This window comes from Lactuca sativa, chromosome 3 (assembly GCF_002870075.4).
Source record: "Lactuca sativa cultivar Salinas chromosome 3, Lsat_Salinas_v11, whole genome shotgun sequence".
Classification (NCBI taxonomy): domain Eukaryota; kingdom Viridiplantae; phylum Streptophyta; class Magnoliopsida; order Asterales; family Asteraceae; genus Lactuca; species Lactuca sativa.
In genome coordinates this window covers 96,880,218-96,894,459 of record NC_056625.2, presented here as the reverse complement: position 1 = coordinate 96,894,459, position 14,242 = coordinate 96,880,218, and the positions used below count along the sequence as shown (strand labels likewise).

The 14,242-nt window shown below is 34.1% G+C and overlaps 2 protein-coding genes across 3 annotated transcripts; both read right to left on the bottom strand.

Annotated features, from left to right (window-relative positions):
• Positions 1–579: 579 nt before the first annotated feature.
• LOC111895809 (uncharacterized) lies at positions 580–2,326 on the bottom strand. The gene is made up of 2 exons (XM_023891870.1): positions 1,924–2,326; positions 580–935 (listed from the first exon to the last, which is right to left on the bottom strand). Exons 1-2 carry the CDS (start codon positions 2,324–2,326, stop codon positions 580–582), a joined length of 759 nt encoding a protein of 252 aa, XP_023747638.1.
• A 6,191-nt stretch (positions 2,327–8,517) lies between these two features.
• Positions 8,518–14,031, bottom strand: LOC111895835 (uncharacterized). Of its 2 annotated transcripts, XM_023891895.3 has the most exons (8): positions 13,462–14,031; positions 12,845–13,360; positions 10,786–11,964; positions 10,253–10,577; positions 9,706–10,187; positions 9,111–9,297; positions 8,930–9,018; positions 8,518–8,857 (listed from the first exon to the last, which is right to left on the bottom strand). In XM_023891895.3, the coding sequence occupies exons 1-8, from the start codon at positions 13,597–13,599 to the stop codon at positions 8,828–8,830; spliced, it is 2,946 nt and encodes a 981-aa protein (XP_023747663.1). In that variant the 5' UTR covers positions 13,600–14,031; the 3' UTR covers positions 8,518–8,827. The 2 variants fall into 2 exon arrangements, with proteins under 2 accessions (XP_023747663.1, XP_023747662.1); XM_023891894.3 differs by having other exon boundaries at positions 8,930–9,297; positions 13,462–14,030.
• Between the last annotated feature and the right edge of the window lie 211 nt (positions 14,032–14,242).

The window sequence follows — 14,242 nt, the reverse complement described above, 5'->3', positions numbered from 1 at the left end:
GAAATCTGACCGCCTGTCCTTTTCACCTTGATACCACGAATTGTATCAACTTCACCAAGATCTTTCCTCTTAAAGTTAAAGGATAGGTATTTCCTCGTCTTAAGAATACCTTTTAGGTGAGTGTCAACGATCAACATATCATCAACATAAATATATATTACTACTATGTAATCGGATGTGTATTTGGAATAAATACATCTGTTAGCACTGTTGTGTTGAAGACCAAAAGTATTCACAGTGGTATCAAATCTCTTATGTCACTGTTTGGGAGCTTTCTTCAACCCGTACAAGGATTTAATAAGTCTACACACTTTATTTTCCTGTCCAGGTATCACGAAACCTTTAGGTTGCTCTAAGTAGATCTCCTCTTTGAGATAACCATTAAGAAAGGATGTCTTAACATCCATTTGATGACTATACAATCCTTTCAAAGATGATATTGATATGAAAGTTCTAATAGAACTGCTCATAGCAATTGGGGCATAGGTATCAAAAAAATCGATCCCTTCTCGTTGATATGGATCCATTTGGATGATATTTTATCTTGAATATCCATTTGGATCCTATAGGTCTCTTCCCTTAGGATAGATCAACGTACTCCCAAGTTCCATTACCCATAATTGAGTCAATTTCATCATTGATGACTTCCTCCCACAAATGAGCATCTCTAGACGTCATGGCTTCAATAAAGGTCTTAGTATCATCATCCAAGTTAATGGCGAATATGACCTTTATTGTCACTTTCTTTTGTGTTCCTTTGACCAAATAAGAATTGAAATCGCCTCCAAAACTTTTCTCTATTCTAGCCCTAGTACTTCTCTTAGGTTCCTCCACTATAGGAGGAGGTGGCAGTGTTTCTTGAGAAGTACTTGAAGATGTCATATGACTGGAGTTTTCATCATCCCTAGAAAACTTGTCCTCAAAGAATTCCACATCTATGGATTCCATAACAACACATGATTCAATATCTAATAATCGGCAAGCCTTGCTATTGTGAGCATATCCAATAAATATACTCTTATTAGTTCGTGCTCCTAATTTGGTTCACTTAGGATCGAGAGTTCGATAATAAGCAACACATCCCTACACTTTCAAATAGTCTAGGTTAGGCTTTCTACCTTTCCACAACTCATAAGGGCTTTTAGGAATCAGACGACTAGTGATCCTATTATGATCATAACAAGCAGTCAATAATTAAGGCTTCTCCCCACAGATTGTTTGACTTACCCGATTGGTTCTGCATACAGTTGGCCATCTCACAAAGGGTTTAGTTCTTTCTTTCGGCCAAACCATTCTATTAGGGAGTATATGGTGAAGTTATCTCATGTTTGATTCCATTCTCTTTACAGAATGTGTCAAACTCTTAGTTAAAGTATTCTTCGCCTCTGTCTGAACGAAGAATTTTGATGTGTCTTTCTAGTTGATTTTCATCTTCAACATTATATAGTTTAAATGCATCAAAAGTTTCATCTTTTGATCTTAGAAAATAAATATATAGATATCGACTGGATTCATCACAGAATGTGATGACATACCTCTTTCCTCCTTGAGTAAGTATTCCATTTAATTCACATATATCAGAATGAATCAACTTGAGTAATGTTGTATTTCTCTTAACTAATGGAAATTGTTTCTTTGTAAACTTTGATTTCACACAAGTTTCACATTTTCAAAATCTTTTGACTCATATTTTAACATTCCTTTAGTTTACATTTTTTCAATGTTTTTAACATTAGTATGTGCTAAACGTTTATGCCATAAAGAAATTGAACAAACAAAATAATTAGCACTTCATTCACATTAGCAACCAATCCATTAATTACATCATTACTAGAACACAAGACACACTCGCAACACTCGCACTAGCACCATTACTCTCAACACTTGGCCTACTCGCACTACCCTCATCACTAAGGCACTAACGATACATCCTAGAACAATTTTTCTCCCTCCCAACATATCTTCCGCCCTTAGTGATCACAATTTTTCCATTCTCAAGCACCATCTTGAACCCACCCTTTTCAAACTTGTCCGCAGAAACCAACCCCTTCGGGATAGTAGGAACATTAAGAACATCTCGAAGGGTAACCCACTCATCACGAGTGAACTTCATACAAGCATCACCTATTCCTTGAACTTCAGCTATGTGACCATCAACATAGACAACTAACATTCCTGGTGGCATTGGACGGTAAGTGCGGAAGTTCTCTCGTTGCCCACAAACATGCACAATAGCTCCAGTGTCTACGGACCATCCTCGAGCACAGATTGCTCGGGTAAGCAAAGAGATCATAAAAATACCTCCAAGGTTCACACTTGCCACCATATTAGTCACTTGCTCAACTGCATGTGCAACCGGTCCTGATTTGCAATCTTTGCATTCTCTCCCATAATACCCAATATCTCTGTAGACTTGGCAAGTTTCGTTCCTCTTCAGCTTTGAGTTAGGATTCTGATGACTTGGTTTCTTGAAGCTTTGTTTCGTGGGTCCCAAGTTTCTTTTGTTTTGTCCTCCAAACTTGGTCTTATGACCACAACCCCCAACTGATACATGGTGCACACTCGATCTGACTTTACCATGCTTGTATATGAGTTTCCTCCTCAATGCGAAGGTGTTTCATCAGATCATCCAAGGAGTAGACCTCATATTTGTGTATCATTCTCTTAAAGAAGTCTTTCCACGAGGGTGGCAGTTTTGCGATGATCGCACCAACCTGAAAGAGTTATGGTATCGAGATGGAGAGCACATTCAGCTTGTTGACCATGACCTGAAGTTCATGCACTTGCTCCATGATAGGTTTGTCATCATCCATTTTGAAACTCTAGGCACATTGACACTACTTGTTGGTACCTTCCTCATGTGCCTTGTAGTTGAGTTCCAAAGCACTCCATAACTCTCTTTGATCTTTTACCTACACGTAAAGATCATAGAGCCGATCAGATTGAGTTCTTGATGTGACCCACACATAGTTCCTCATACTCTCTACATAGACCCCTTTTCTTTTCCCGATGAGAGATGATCGTTGGATCCACAGCTTTCCCCGCCTCAGGAATTGGATCAGCATGAATTGGGCCAATTTTGAGTCCAAAACATAGGCGAGATTTAGCACATGAAGCATGAACTTGACCTTGTTAGCCCAGCGAGTGTAGTTCTAACCATCGAATCGGTCAAGCTTAGCAAACTCTTGATTCATGTAGTGGAGACTAGCAGTTGGGATTTGGGTGTCCATTAGTCTGTGGATTTATAAACACAAATTATGAAAAACGTTTAAGGTTGTTGTAAAACAAACTAATAGACACGCAAAGAAACCAACAAATAATATTGAGAATTATATGTCGATTAATTGCGATAAATAAATTCAATTATTATTATTATAATTACCAAGTTTCGTCTAGAAATCCGATCAATCCTTCTCAACCTAATCTGATTATACGAAAGGAGTAGAAGCAGATTGTCCTGTTGTTAGACGAAAGTAAAGACAAAACAATAATATAAAACCAACTTGTTGACGACTGCTCTTGATCGTAGAATAATTGCACGGATCAGACTCTTGTCCTTAAAGGTTTTTACTTCGCTTCTATTGGTTGTACGCAACAGAATAAAACCCCATGATTTAATGCAAAATTTTCAATTTTCCAACAAGAATGGAGAATGATAAACGCAAATTGAATACTAAGAAACCGGGAAGAAATCGCAAAGAGAATGAGAGAGCTTTCAATTTTCGTAAGTTGAATACGGCTCCCAGAGGGTTGTATTTATAGGTGTCGAAAACCTAGAAGGTAATAAAGGGGCCACTCATGGGCCAGCCCCCTAGAAACCCTAGGGCAACGACTTGCTCTCCAAGCAAGCTATTTTTGGGCCTTCTAGAATATTCCGACTTGACCTCCATGAAGTCAACGACGGTCAACCATTTGACCGGATCGGTCAAACAGACTTGACCCGAACTTGTCAAAAATAAAAGCTCCTCAACTCCTAATGACCGACACGTCGTGCGAAGTGCCAAGTGTGCCTAAATCGCGCCATTTCACGCACTCACGACGTCGGCTAGTGCTAAGCGAGGCTAGGCTAGGCGCGCATATATGGGCTTGGCCCATTCGTTTGATCCACTAAATCCTTTGAAGGTCTATCGAAGAAAAAGACTTATAAACCTATACAAGGTTTCTTCCCCCACCAATGTCAGATAAAGGAAAATAACCAACTTGCTATTATACCTTCATAATTTCCAACAAAGTCACATTAAAACTAATACATACAAATATATGTACTAGAACTATATCCAAACACTACAAAGTTGCCTTAATCTCTATCTTTTGAGGTTATTCCTTAGATCACGCATAATGCATTTTCAAATGATTACAATCTAACGAATGTGACTGAGAAACCATAATGCTTATGTAAAGGGAAAGTCTTCCTAAGTTATCTCAAATGATAATCTGAATTACAAAGCCTGCACATGTCGTTTTATAAAATCTTGAATATAAAAGTATCAAAAGTTTTCATAGTATACTATTTTTTACAAACCCACCATGAATAAAAGGAATTTGCTGCTTGGAATGTTGAGTACCTAGGGAGAAGTATCTTATTACAGGAAGCAAACTAGGAGCCATGAAGATATTAGAATCCAAGAACCCACATTATATGATATCTTCTACAATTTCTAACAAAAACACTTAGACATGCACAATTATGTTGGGATTCCTCAAATAGCTCCAAGAAATTCACATTCGTTATGCTATTCATAGAGTTTGGATCGAAAGGTTTGCTATATGCTTGTTTACCACCTAGACGTTGTATCATATTTAGAATTTGATAAATGGTTTAAATCCATGAATACATAGACGTAGTTTATTGAAAATCTGACAAAATCAAGTACTTAGTTAATTTTCACTAGCAATAAGCCTGTTAGGACATAATAGATCTATCAAGTACAAAATGATATAGACAAAAAAAAAAAACTACACTTATTTCGATCAGATACATCAACCATTTACCTATGTAGTAGACTTTGATGAAAATTTTCCTCACAAGTAACAAGCAATATAAAGCTATTTAGAGGTTTTTTTTTCATAAATATACAATCCGAACTATTTTCCTCAACAACCTCACTCCACTTTTATTTCTCGAAAATAACCCCACCAACCATCGTCATCACCTTTATCACTGCTGAATACGAAATCCACCATAAACCCACTATGAAAAAACATTTAACACCGATGAACCCCTCTTAATCACCTGCACAAACACACACTACTACAAAAGAGCTAATAGAAAACTGAAAACTCTAAATATAATACTGTTATAATGGATTCGGTATTATATAATCAGAAACGGGTTTCGGGAAGGACATAGAGTATGGTTGAGAAACAAACAAGAGTAATATATTTGGTGTTTATCCAGAAAAACTACATAAAAATGACTTGTTAGACTGACCATATTTTATTAGCGTTTAAAATGAATTTTTCTGTTTCCCACCGCTCCCTGCCCAGTGCCCACACCCACACCCACACTCTAAAATACTGTTTCATGGAATTAGTACTCATTTTTCAATTCTGAACTTGTTCTTAGTTTCCTTTTGATTCACTTCAAGTTCATTAGTCAACCAAGATATGGGAAAAATCAAAGATATTATGTGTAAAGCGTTTGCAGTTGCTTTATTGTAGACCAACCGTTTGATATAAAGTATGTATATGCTTTTAGTTGGCGTAGTTGTTTAGTTGCAAATCAACTATTACAGGAAGAAAAGCCTGATCGAAATGTTGTTCAATTCTACTTTGTGAGATGGTATCTCTTATTATATTATTGGTTTCCTTTACTATGGCTGCAGGAAGTCTTTTCTCTAAAAGTAATAGCTAATCCGGTGTTTGTTGGAAGTAATGGAGGTATGCATTATCAATTAAAAAATGAGAGGAAACAAAGCTAATCTCTGTTTTAGCTTACTTAAAACGTGACAGATAGTTTCAATTTAATGTTCAGGATGAGATTTGTTAAGTTTTAGTGGACCACCATCGCTAAATTTGGATTATGTGGTTTGTGAATTATCACTTTTCTACACATCAAGAGGCCGTAAATCATTGCAATTAGGATTTTTAATAGTATGTGGATGATAGTTTGTCAAAGATATATGAGGCAGATATGGTTGTCTTTTTAGGGTGACTTTAGTAGTTTGATTAATGATTTCTATTATGATGAAGCAAGGGACTTAATCTCAGAAAGGAAATTGGACTGACTTAAAGAGAGCGATCAACATAACATAACACTGAAATCACAAATTCTTTTCCAAGGAATGCCTGAAGGTGTAGACTAGCATAGATAGACTAGCATTTCTAGTTACCCTTGTTGCTTACATTGATTTGATGAATTTGCAACCTTAATTGTGCTGCAATGAAGTGCAATGAAGTGTAAATTTTGTTTTGCGACAAGCAAGCAACCATCCAGCTTAAACAATATATATATATATATATATATATATATATATATATATATATATATATATATATATATATATATATATATATATATATATATATATATATATATATATATATTAGTTTATAACCCATGATAATCATGGTTATAAAATTAATTAAACTTTAATATTAACAAATCAAAATTATTAATCAATTATTTTAAATAAATTAGTACTTAAAAGATATTTTTTTAGTTATATAAAATTATAATATTTGATTTAAATAAATACGTAAAGTCATCTTATAATTTGTATTAATTTTATTTTATTTTTTAATCTCATGTTATTAATTTAATATAATTAAAGGGAAAATTTTAACATTTGAAATTTAAAATGAAGAATCAATTATTAATTTAATAAAATTAGAGTGGGAAGTTTAAATTTTGAAATTTGAAATGGATAATTAGTAGGTTGACAAGTGGCATGATATGTATGATATATAACTTTAATGAGGGGTTCTAATAATTATATGACACTTGTCAATATAAGATTAAATTTATTTTTTTATTAGAATAGGGATATATATATATATATATATATATATATATATATATATATATATATATATATATATATATATATATATATATATAAGTTTATAACCCGTGGGAACCACGGTTATAAAATTAATTAAACTTTTATAGTAAAACTTAAAATTATTAATCAATTATTTTAAATAAATTATTAATTAAAATATATTTTTATTAGTTATATGAAATTATAATTGTTGATTCAAATAAATATCTAAAATTAATTTTTAATATATATTACACATTTTTTATTTGTGAATTAATAAAAACAATGATATTAAATTTAAATTTAAAATTTAAAATAGATAATAAACACATTAACAAATAGCATCACATTAATGATGATGTCTAATAAATTTAAAATAGAGAACTAATAGATTGACAAGTGGCAACACATTAATTAAGAGGTCTAATATGATGACACATGGCAAAAGAACTACTCTTTTATTAGTATATATATATATATATATATATATATATATATATATATATATATATATATATATATATATATTCTAGTTATAAAATACAGTTGTTTATAAAGAGTAGTATTCTATTGTACTCAAAGTACGGTTGTATAACCGTACTCTATTTAAGCTTCAAAAAGGTAACTACCCCCTAGAATACGGCCATATAACCGTGTTATAATACCTATTTTAACAATACTCTGTTATCGGTTTTGTAGTAGTAACATACTTATTTCTCCTTCACCAAACAATCAACAACCATCATCTCCTCACAACCCCTTCACAACCTTTAAACACCACCTCACAACCTCACTTGCAAATAGAAAAAAAAACAAAATAATAAGAAGGGGTTGTGATCGAACCTGGAGAAAGAAAAATAATTAATACTTGTGGTTTTTGGAGGTGTGATCGATTTCGAGAAAGGAATAAAAGGATCTGTGATTTTGGGTGACCGGGTTTGTCGATCGAAGTGATAAGAAGGAAGAAGGAATTGCGATTGGTTGAAGGGAGGAGGGTGTGGATTTTGGTGTTTGTGGTATGTTGATCGATAATTAAGAAATGTAAGAATGAGACACAAGGCAATCTTGTTGGTTTACTTATGTGAGGTCTGGAGCAAAAATCCCTAGATGGAAACGGAAGTATAGGAGAAAGAAATGCAGTGCATCTCATGGTTCGCATGCATCTCATGGTTTATTATAGATGACATTGTTTTACGACACTTACTTTTGTGCGTCATAAATACCGTGCATCTCATGGTTCACATGATAGAGTTTCACTCTAGCTAGTTTTATAATATTACAAATAGTATAATATAATAACCAAATATAAACTCGTGCAAAACCAAACATATAAGAACATAAAGAACGAAATATGAACAAATGTAAACGAACGTGCAAAAGCATAGATGAACGATTGATACTAATGTTCATGTTTGTTTGTGTACCTAAACGAACAAAAATTATTGTTCATGTTAATTAATTTACTAATTGAACAAACATAAAAAAATTTCCCACCGAACCTTCAGTCGTTTATAGCCTAATGAACTGTGAGGAGTGATTATAAGCAAACTTTTAAAATTAGATTCAAATCAAGTCAAATTTCACATACATAATGGATGTACAGCTAAGAAGAAAATTCCTTTTCTTGTTCCCAAAAAAATGACATGTAAACAAAACTATCCACATTTTCTTTGACATCACACCCAAAAGCATATCCATATCAACAACCATTGGTTCATCTCTTTACTTCCATCCATCGACCTTGAGTTCTCACACTTCTATCCCGACAAGGTAAAGTTTCACCACTTAAACTCAGTTTGTCGAATTGACTTGCTAAATCTCGACTCACATCATTTCTCAAATCCTCAGGCCAAGTCATTGGTAAAGCTTGATTTCTACAATCAACTTAACATGGTTAAAATAAAAACAAATTTTAGCACGAACGAAACATTATGTTTTACACATACCTTCCAGAACCTTTTGTTTGACAACGTTTGATCATATCCAACGTATAATTTCCAAAAACCTGCTCCAAACTTTTTGCACATTGTTGTATCTGAGACAACGGCAAAATGTCCCAAACCTTTAAGACCTGAACACAAAGTGAGTTCTCATAGACAATGTCTACACTCCAAACAAGATACAAACCTCCATCGAGATTATATGCCTCTAACATGTCACAAATTCCATGGGTGTTGTTAAGAGTGTTCTTATTGGTTTTCCGGAGTTGTCGCCAACCATTAGAGAGCTTAACGAGAAGTGATATAACTTGGTTACGAGCATGAAGGCTCTCAATACTAGTCAATCTTTCCAAAAATGTGTTGGTGAAGTCCACCTGCCGTAAATCCAACATATTTTACTTTTATAAGGGTGAAAGCCTGTTTGTTAAGTAAGACATATGACATAAAATATGGCCTCTGTATTGCATTTGGCATGCATTAAACTAGATATCTCATCTTAGTAAAAAAACATAATTGTTCTCATCTACACGCTATTAATTCAATGTGGACTCCTAGATTCTATCTACAAAAGAGTCTTGACTAGAAAAACGATACTCCAACATATATATTTGAGAACTTATCTTTTTGATGTGGTAGGCTTACTATCATCATAAAAATTGACTAGACAGCTTGTATTGTCTAGTCAAGTCTAGTTTTGTCCCATTCAGCACGTGCAATAAACGCTAGCTTCCTTTAAAAAATAGTATGTTTGACGTTAAAAAAGTTAAGTTTGAATACTTTACCTTCCATTTTGCATCTTTAAAAAGTATTGAATCTTTTTTTAACAATGGGCCAAACTGGGCTAACTCAACCATGGTTTGCACCATGGCTTGAGCCAATTTCTTGTTTTCGCTAGCACTATAGACACAACCACGGTCTTCAGCATCGGAAACTAAAGCCGTCCATACTGAACCACTCTTGATCATGGTTTCTTTATTTCCCACAATCCACAAGCAATGTCTAGCTCTGGTTAAGGCTACATTAGCCCTTTGACGATTTGAAAGAAACCCGACACTTCCTTTCCAGTTACATCTTACTGTCGAGAATATTATGACATCTTCTTCGCTACCTTGAAACCCATCAACAGATCTTACATTCACAGTAAAAGTTGAACCATTCACCTGTCGATTATACTTCTTGCCAAGTTTTACTTGAATCGCATTGACCTGAGCCTTGTATGGAGAAATACAGCCAACTGTAACCTTTTGTTTCTTCGCAACACATTCTGTCAATAAAAATGTGATTATAACCTACTATGACTAAAAGAACACAAAACTAGAAATGATGTACCTTTGAAAAGATTTGCAATGATCTCATCTATCACTGACACTTCCACCATGTTTCTAGTGCTATGGTTATTGTCGAGTTCCTCTTTTGCGGAATCTACATCGATGAACAAGTACGATCCATACATACTCTGTCGCAAAAAACGCTTTTCACGACCTTTATTAATGACATTAGGACCATCCATTATTTTATTGTCGTAAAATTCAGCATTGGGAAACTGGCTAATTGATGGATCCATCCTGTACTGAATGTTTAGTAGGTGTTTTTCATGTCCAAGTAACACCAGTCTTTCGAATAAGCTCCTTCCAAAATTAGCCTCTTCGCTAATCTATCAAGTTTAAAACAAATCATCACAAAAAAATGTCAGTAACAAGAATACTCCAAATGGAAACTCTTTGCAACTAATGAGACAATCACACTGTTAACTTATTATCAACCAAAACAGTGGTTGCATTTTCTTTTGATTCCACGTGTCTTTGAAAAAGTACAGTTTTAGCGACAGTTTCGTTCACAAAAGATGCATTTTTGGTCATGACCTTGCTTTGAACCATGGATGGCAGCTGTCTTTCGTCCCCAACAAGCACAACATGTTGAACACCTGGAAGCCGCAAAGGGATTAGGGATTCACATTCTTTAAGCTGTGCAGCTTCATCGATCAAAACCAATTCTATAGGCATCATTTTGTTCATATTCAATTTTATAGAGCTTGACGCTGTACAGAAGATCAAACAAGCACTATTCAGACAAAATCTTTTAAGTTTAAATATGTTCATAGGTTTCGGAATGACAGATGCATCGCGAAGCTCTTTGAGCACAAGAAGGCATTCGGCTTTATATAATCTTAACTTCATAAAATGCGGTTCACCAATGCTTGAAACAGCTGTTTCATTGAAGGCTTCGTTTAAGCTTTTGTTACTAGTTACTATCTCTTTCACAGACTCCACAACCATCTGAATCAAATTGATTGAATGATACATACTTTTTGCATAAGCAAGTGAAACTGTTGTAGTAGACAAATGAGTATATAAGCTTCGGATACAAGAAATAAGATCCTTTCCAAAAACAGTAACCCTTTTCATGGCAAACTCCTCGAAAGTCAATTGCTTTTCCTCACTATTCTCGTGGGGTTTTCTCTCCTTTTTCTTCTTGCTTTTAGTCTTGATTATATTCAAATTTTGAGAAACAATCAAACGGTGGTATTCGTTCATGGGATCTTCAAGAAACTTAATCATACCATTCACACGAAATTTCCATTGCGATAAACTGCTAGAAAGAGCTCCGATTCTATTGTCAAGAAACACATCAAGAAGCTTTCGATGATCATAATGAATCTTCATTCTTTCTTTGTTACCAAATAAAACTATGTCTCCAAATCCATAAGTATGGCATCCAAAATCATGATCGCGTACTATACTCAATAGCCTCTCTGCAACTCCTACCACAGCAACATTTGTGGGAGCACAAGTAAGCGTTCTGTGTTTTGTCCTTAACAACATGAACAATAATGAAGCCATAGTCTTTGTCTTTCCAGTTCCTGGAGGACCCCAAATCATTTTGATACACTTTTGATGCCAACATCTACTAGTAGCAAGACAACTTAACACAGCTTCTTCTTGTGAGCTATCAAGATTAAATGAATCAAATGCTGGTCTTAGTTCAGAGTCAATAACCTTCTTTCTTCCTTCACAATATGACTCCTTACAATTTATAGCCACCTGTATATATACGTATGTTTTAAAAAAAGTAATAAACTGAGGTAGTTTCCAAATATTGAAGACTCCTTAATTAACCTCTAAGTTTCCTAAACTATCAAAGTTTCCATATATATAATTGTATTTTATCATCCTCCTGAAAGTGTAACGGAAGGAGTAACGTGACGCTTGTTGAGTAGTAACTGAAAGCGAGGAATGGGCAATGAAAACGTCGGCTAGTTGAGAAGTCGTAGGGACCTATGGATCATGCAATGCGATAGAAAGTACCATATCACGAATAAAATCAGAAAAAAAAAATCCTTATTATCACTGTTATAAGTTAATAAAATAAAAATCGCAGTCTCAAAAACCCAAATATGTACTAAATTATTTTTATATTATTTAGTAAATTATTTTTGTAATAGATTAGAAAGTTTCATATTTTATTATACTTTAATATGTACTTATCAAAAGTTTTTTTTTTAATCTAAAAATTAGTATTAAAACTATAATTTATTTTTTTTAATAGTTGTTTATAAATTTTAACTCACAATTATAATGTACCTTAATCTTGAAATAAATCTTTGTGATACTAGCATAAGGCACGTAGAAAAGAACAGATTAAAATTTATTTATCTTTTTCATACTTTCCATGATGTAAAATAATCAGTGCACGTGAAATACTTTTAGGACAATTATAAGAGTTGTAATCTATATCTACCACTAATAATGAAGACTCCTTAACAATACCTCTAAGCTTCCTATAAACTATAGAAGTTTCCATATAATTTTATAACCAAGGACCTAACTAAAAAATTTAATTAATAATCAGTAACAACTTCACAATGTAAAAAGTGACTCTACATTATTTATGATCTATATATATCTGCCAAAAAAGACTTACAGGGGTACTCGAAGACAATGTTCTTTTAATGATACCCATGTTGCCCTCCCAATTAAGAGCTCTCCATATACGCATATTTGTAGTCAAGTTCGTCAGATGAACAGCAAAAGCCTTTGATGGTTTCTTTGTCTCAACTTCATTGGGTTCGATAAGGTCTGATGAGAAAATATGTATCGTAACTGGGTAACATTGGTCGTCTAACTGAGTCACATAAGCAATGAGAAAACCGCTGTTTGGTCGATCAAGATCATCGATGCATTTGGGTATAACTTGTGTCAAGGCAATAAGATCTCCAACTTGTGGCTCATAATCCATTCCAGTTAAGACCATGCGATAAAAAAATTCTGTCTCCTTGTCCGTTGGTATTCTTTGCAGAACAGAAATACAACTTGCCGGTGCCTGAGAGATTCCGGCAAGTTGGGATAGCAAATCTGCATGTGTTTCCTCGAGAAGCGGAAGGACGAATGAATTCACATAGTCATTTGTAGATGAAAACCTCAACGGAATTTCTTTCACCTGTGAAGAACATAAGATCTTCATCAGAAACTCCGTGTTTATAAGTCATGCATGATTCACGAACAGATGCCAGAAAAAATGAACAGAAGAATAAGAGAAACCTGCAACTTGTAGAGATCTTTGTTGAGTATATCCGACAAAGACCAAGAGAAGACGACGTCTAAAAGGCTTTCACATTTTCGTTTTTGCAACTGTTGCTGGTTCGGCTTGATAGTCCAAGCGCTGCTTGTGTTGGCCATTTTATAAAAACTTGGCTACGGAGTGTTTTTAGCAGAGATTAAAAGGGAAGAAGACGAAGGGATTCTAGTCCCTCCATAAAATTACGAGAGATCGCAGTTTCCAATGTGACTTTCCATTTTCTTGCTAATCCCATTTACGAAGCTTAATTTGGTCATAAATATCTACTTTTTGTATTAAAATTATATATAGAATAAAAACAAGACGCTTTTGTATTCCTCTACGGCGCTGCTTCACCTCTCCGGCGTCGGTGCAGCATCTCATTTTTGCTTCACCCCCCTCGGATGTTAATTCTGTGAATGTGAATACTTAACTCTTAAGGTAGAGAGAAAGCGCATCACATAGTTTTTCTTGGTCGTCCCTTCTTTTAGAATGTAGTACAGTTACAGTTGCACAGGAAAAAGTAGGAAAGCAAAAAGCAGGAAAGCAAAACACAATAGCTAATAATGCAACCAAGGTATAAAAAAAAACATAGTACAAATAGTGAAAACAGATATAATACTAAAGGTTGTGATCAATTTAATATTAAGAATTGTTATTTATACTTTTATATTGACATAAATATTTGAATGATCTCTAATAGAATGTTATTGGTATGAATATATAAGAAATCAATTGTTACATGTGTTAATTAGGCCGGACGGA

What these genes read in the sequence shown, in the direction of transcription:
- LOC111895809 (XM_023891870.1), bottom strand. Translation starts at nt 2,326, where the DNA reads ATGGTGGCAAGTGTGAACCTTGGAGGTATTTTTATGATCTCTTTGCTT. An exon ending in AAATTGTTCTAGGATGTATC is followed by an intron (nt 936 to 1,923) that starts GTTAGTGCCTTA and finishes TGGAATCCATAG; the next exon opens with ATGTGGAATTCTTTGAGGAC.
- LOC111895835 (XM_023891894.3), bottom strand. Translation starts at nt 13,599, where the DNA reads ATGGCCAACACAAGCAGCGCTTGGACTATCAAGCCGAACCAGCAACAG. An exon ending in TTAAAGATGCAAAATGGAAG is followed by an intron (nt 9,298 to 9,705) that starts GTAAAGTATTCA and finishes GATTTACGGCAG; the next exon opens with GTGGACTTCACCAACACATT. An exon ending in CAAACAAAAGGTTCTGGAAG is followed by an intron (nt 8,858 to 8,929) that starts GTATGTGTAAAA and finishes AGTTGATTGTAG; the next exon opens with AAATCAAGCTTTACCAATGA.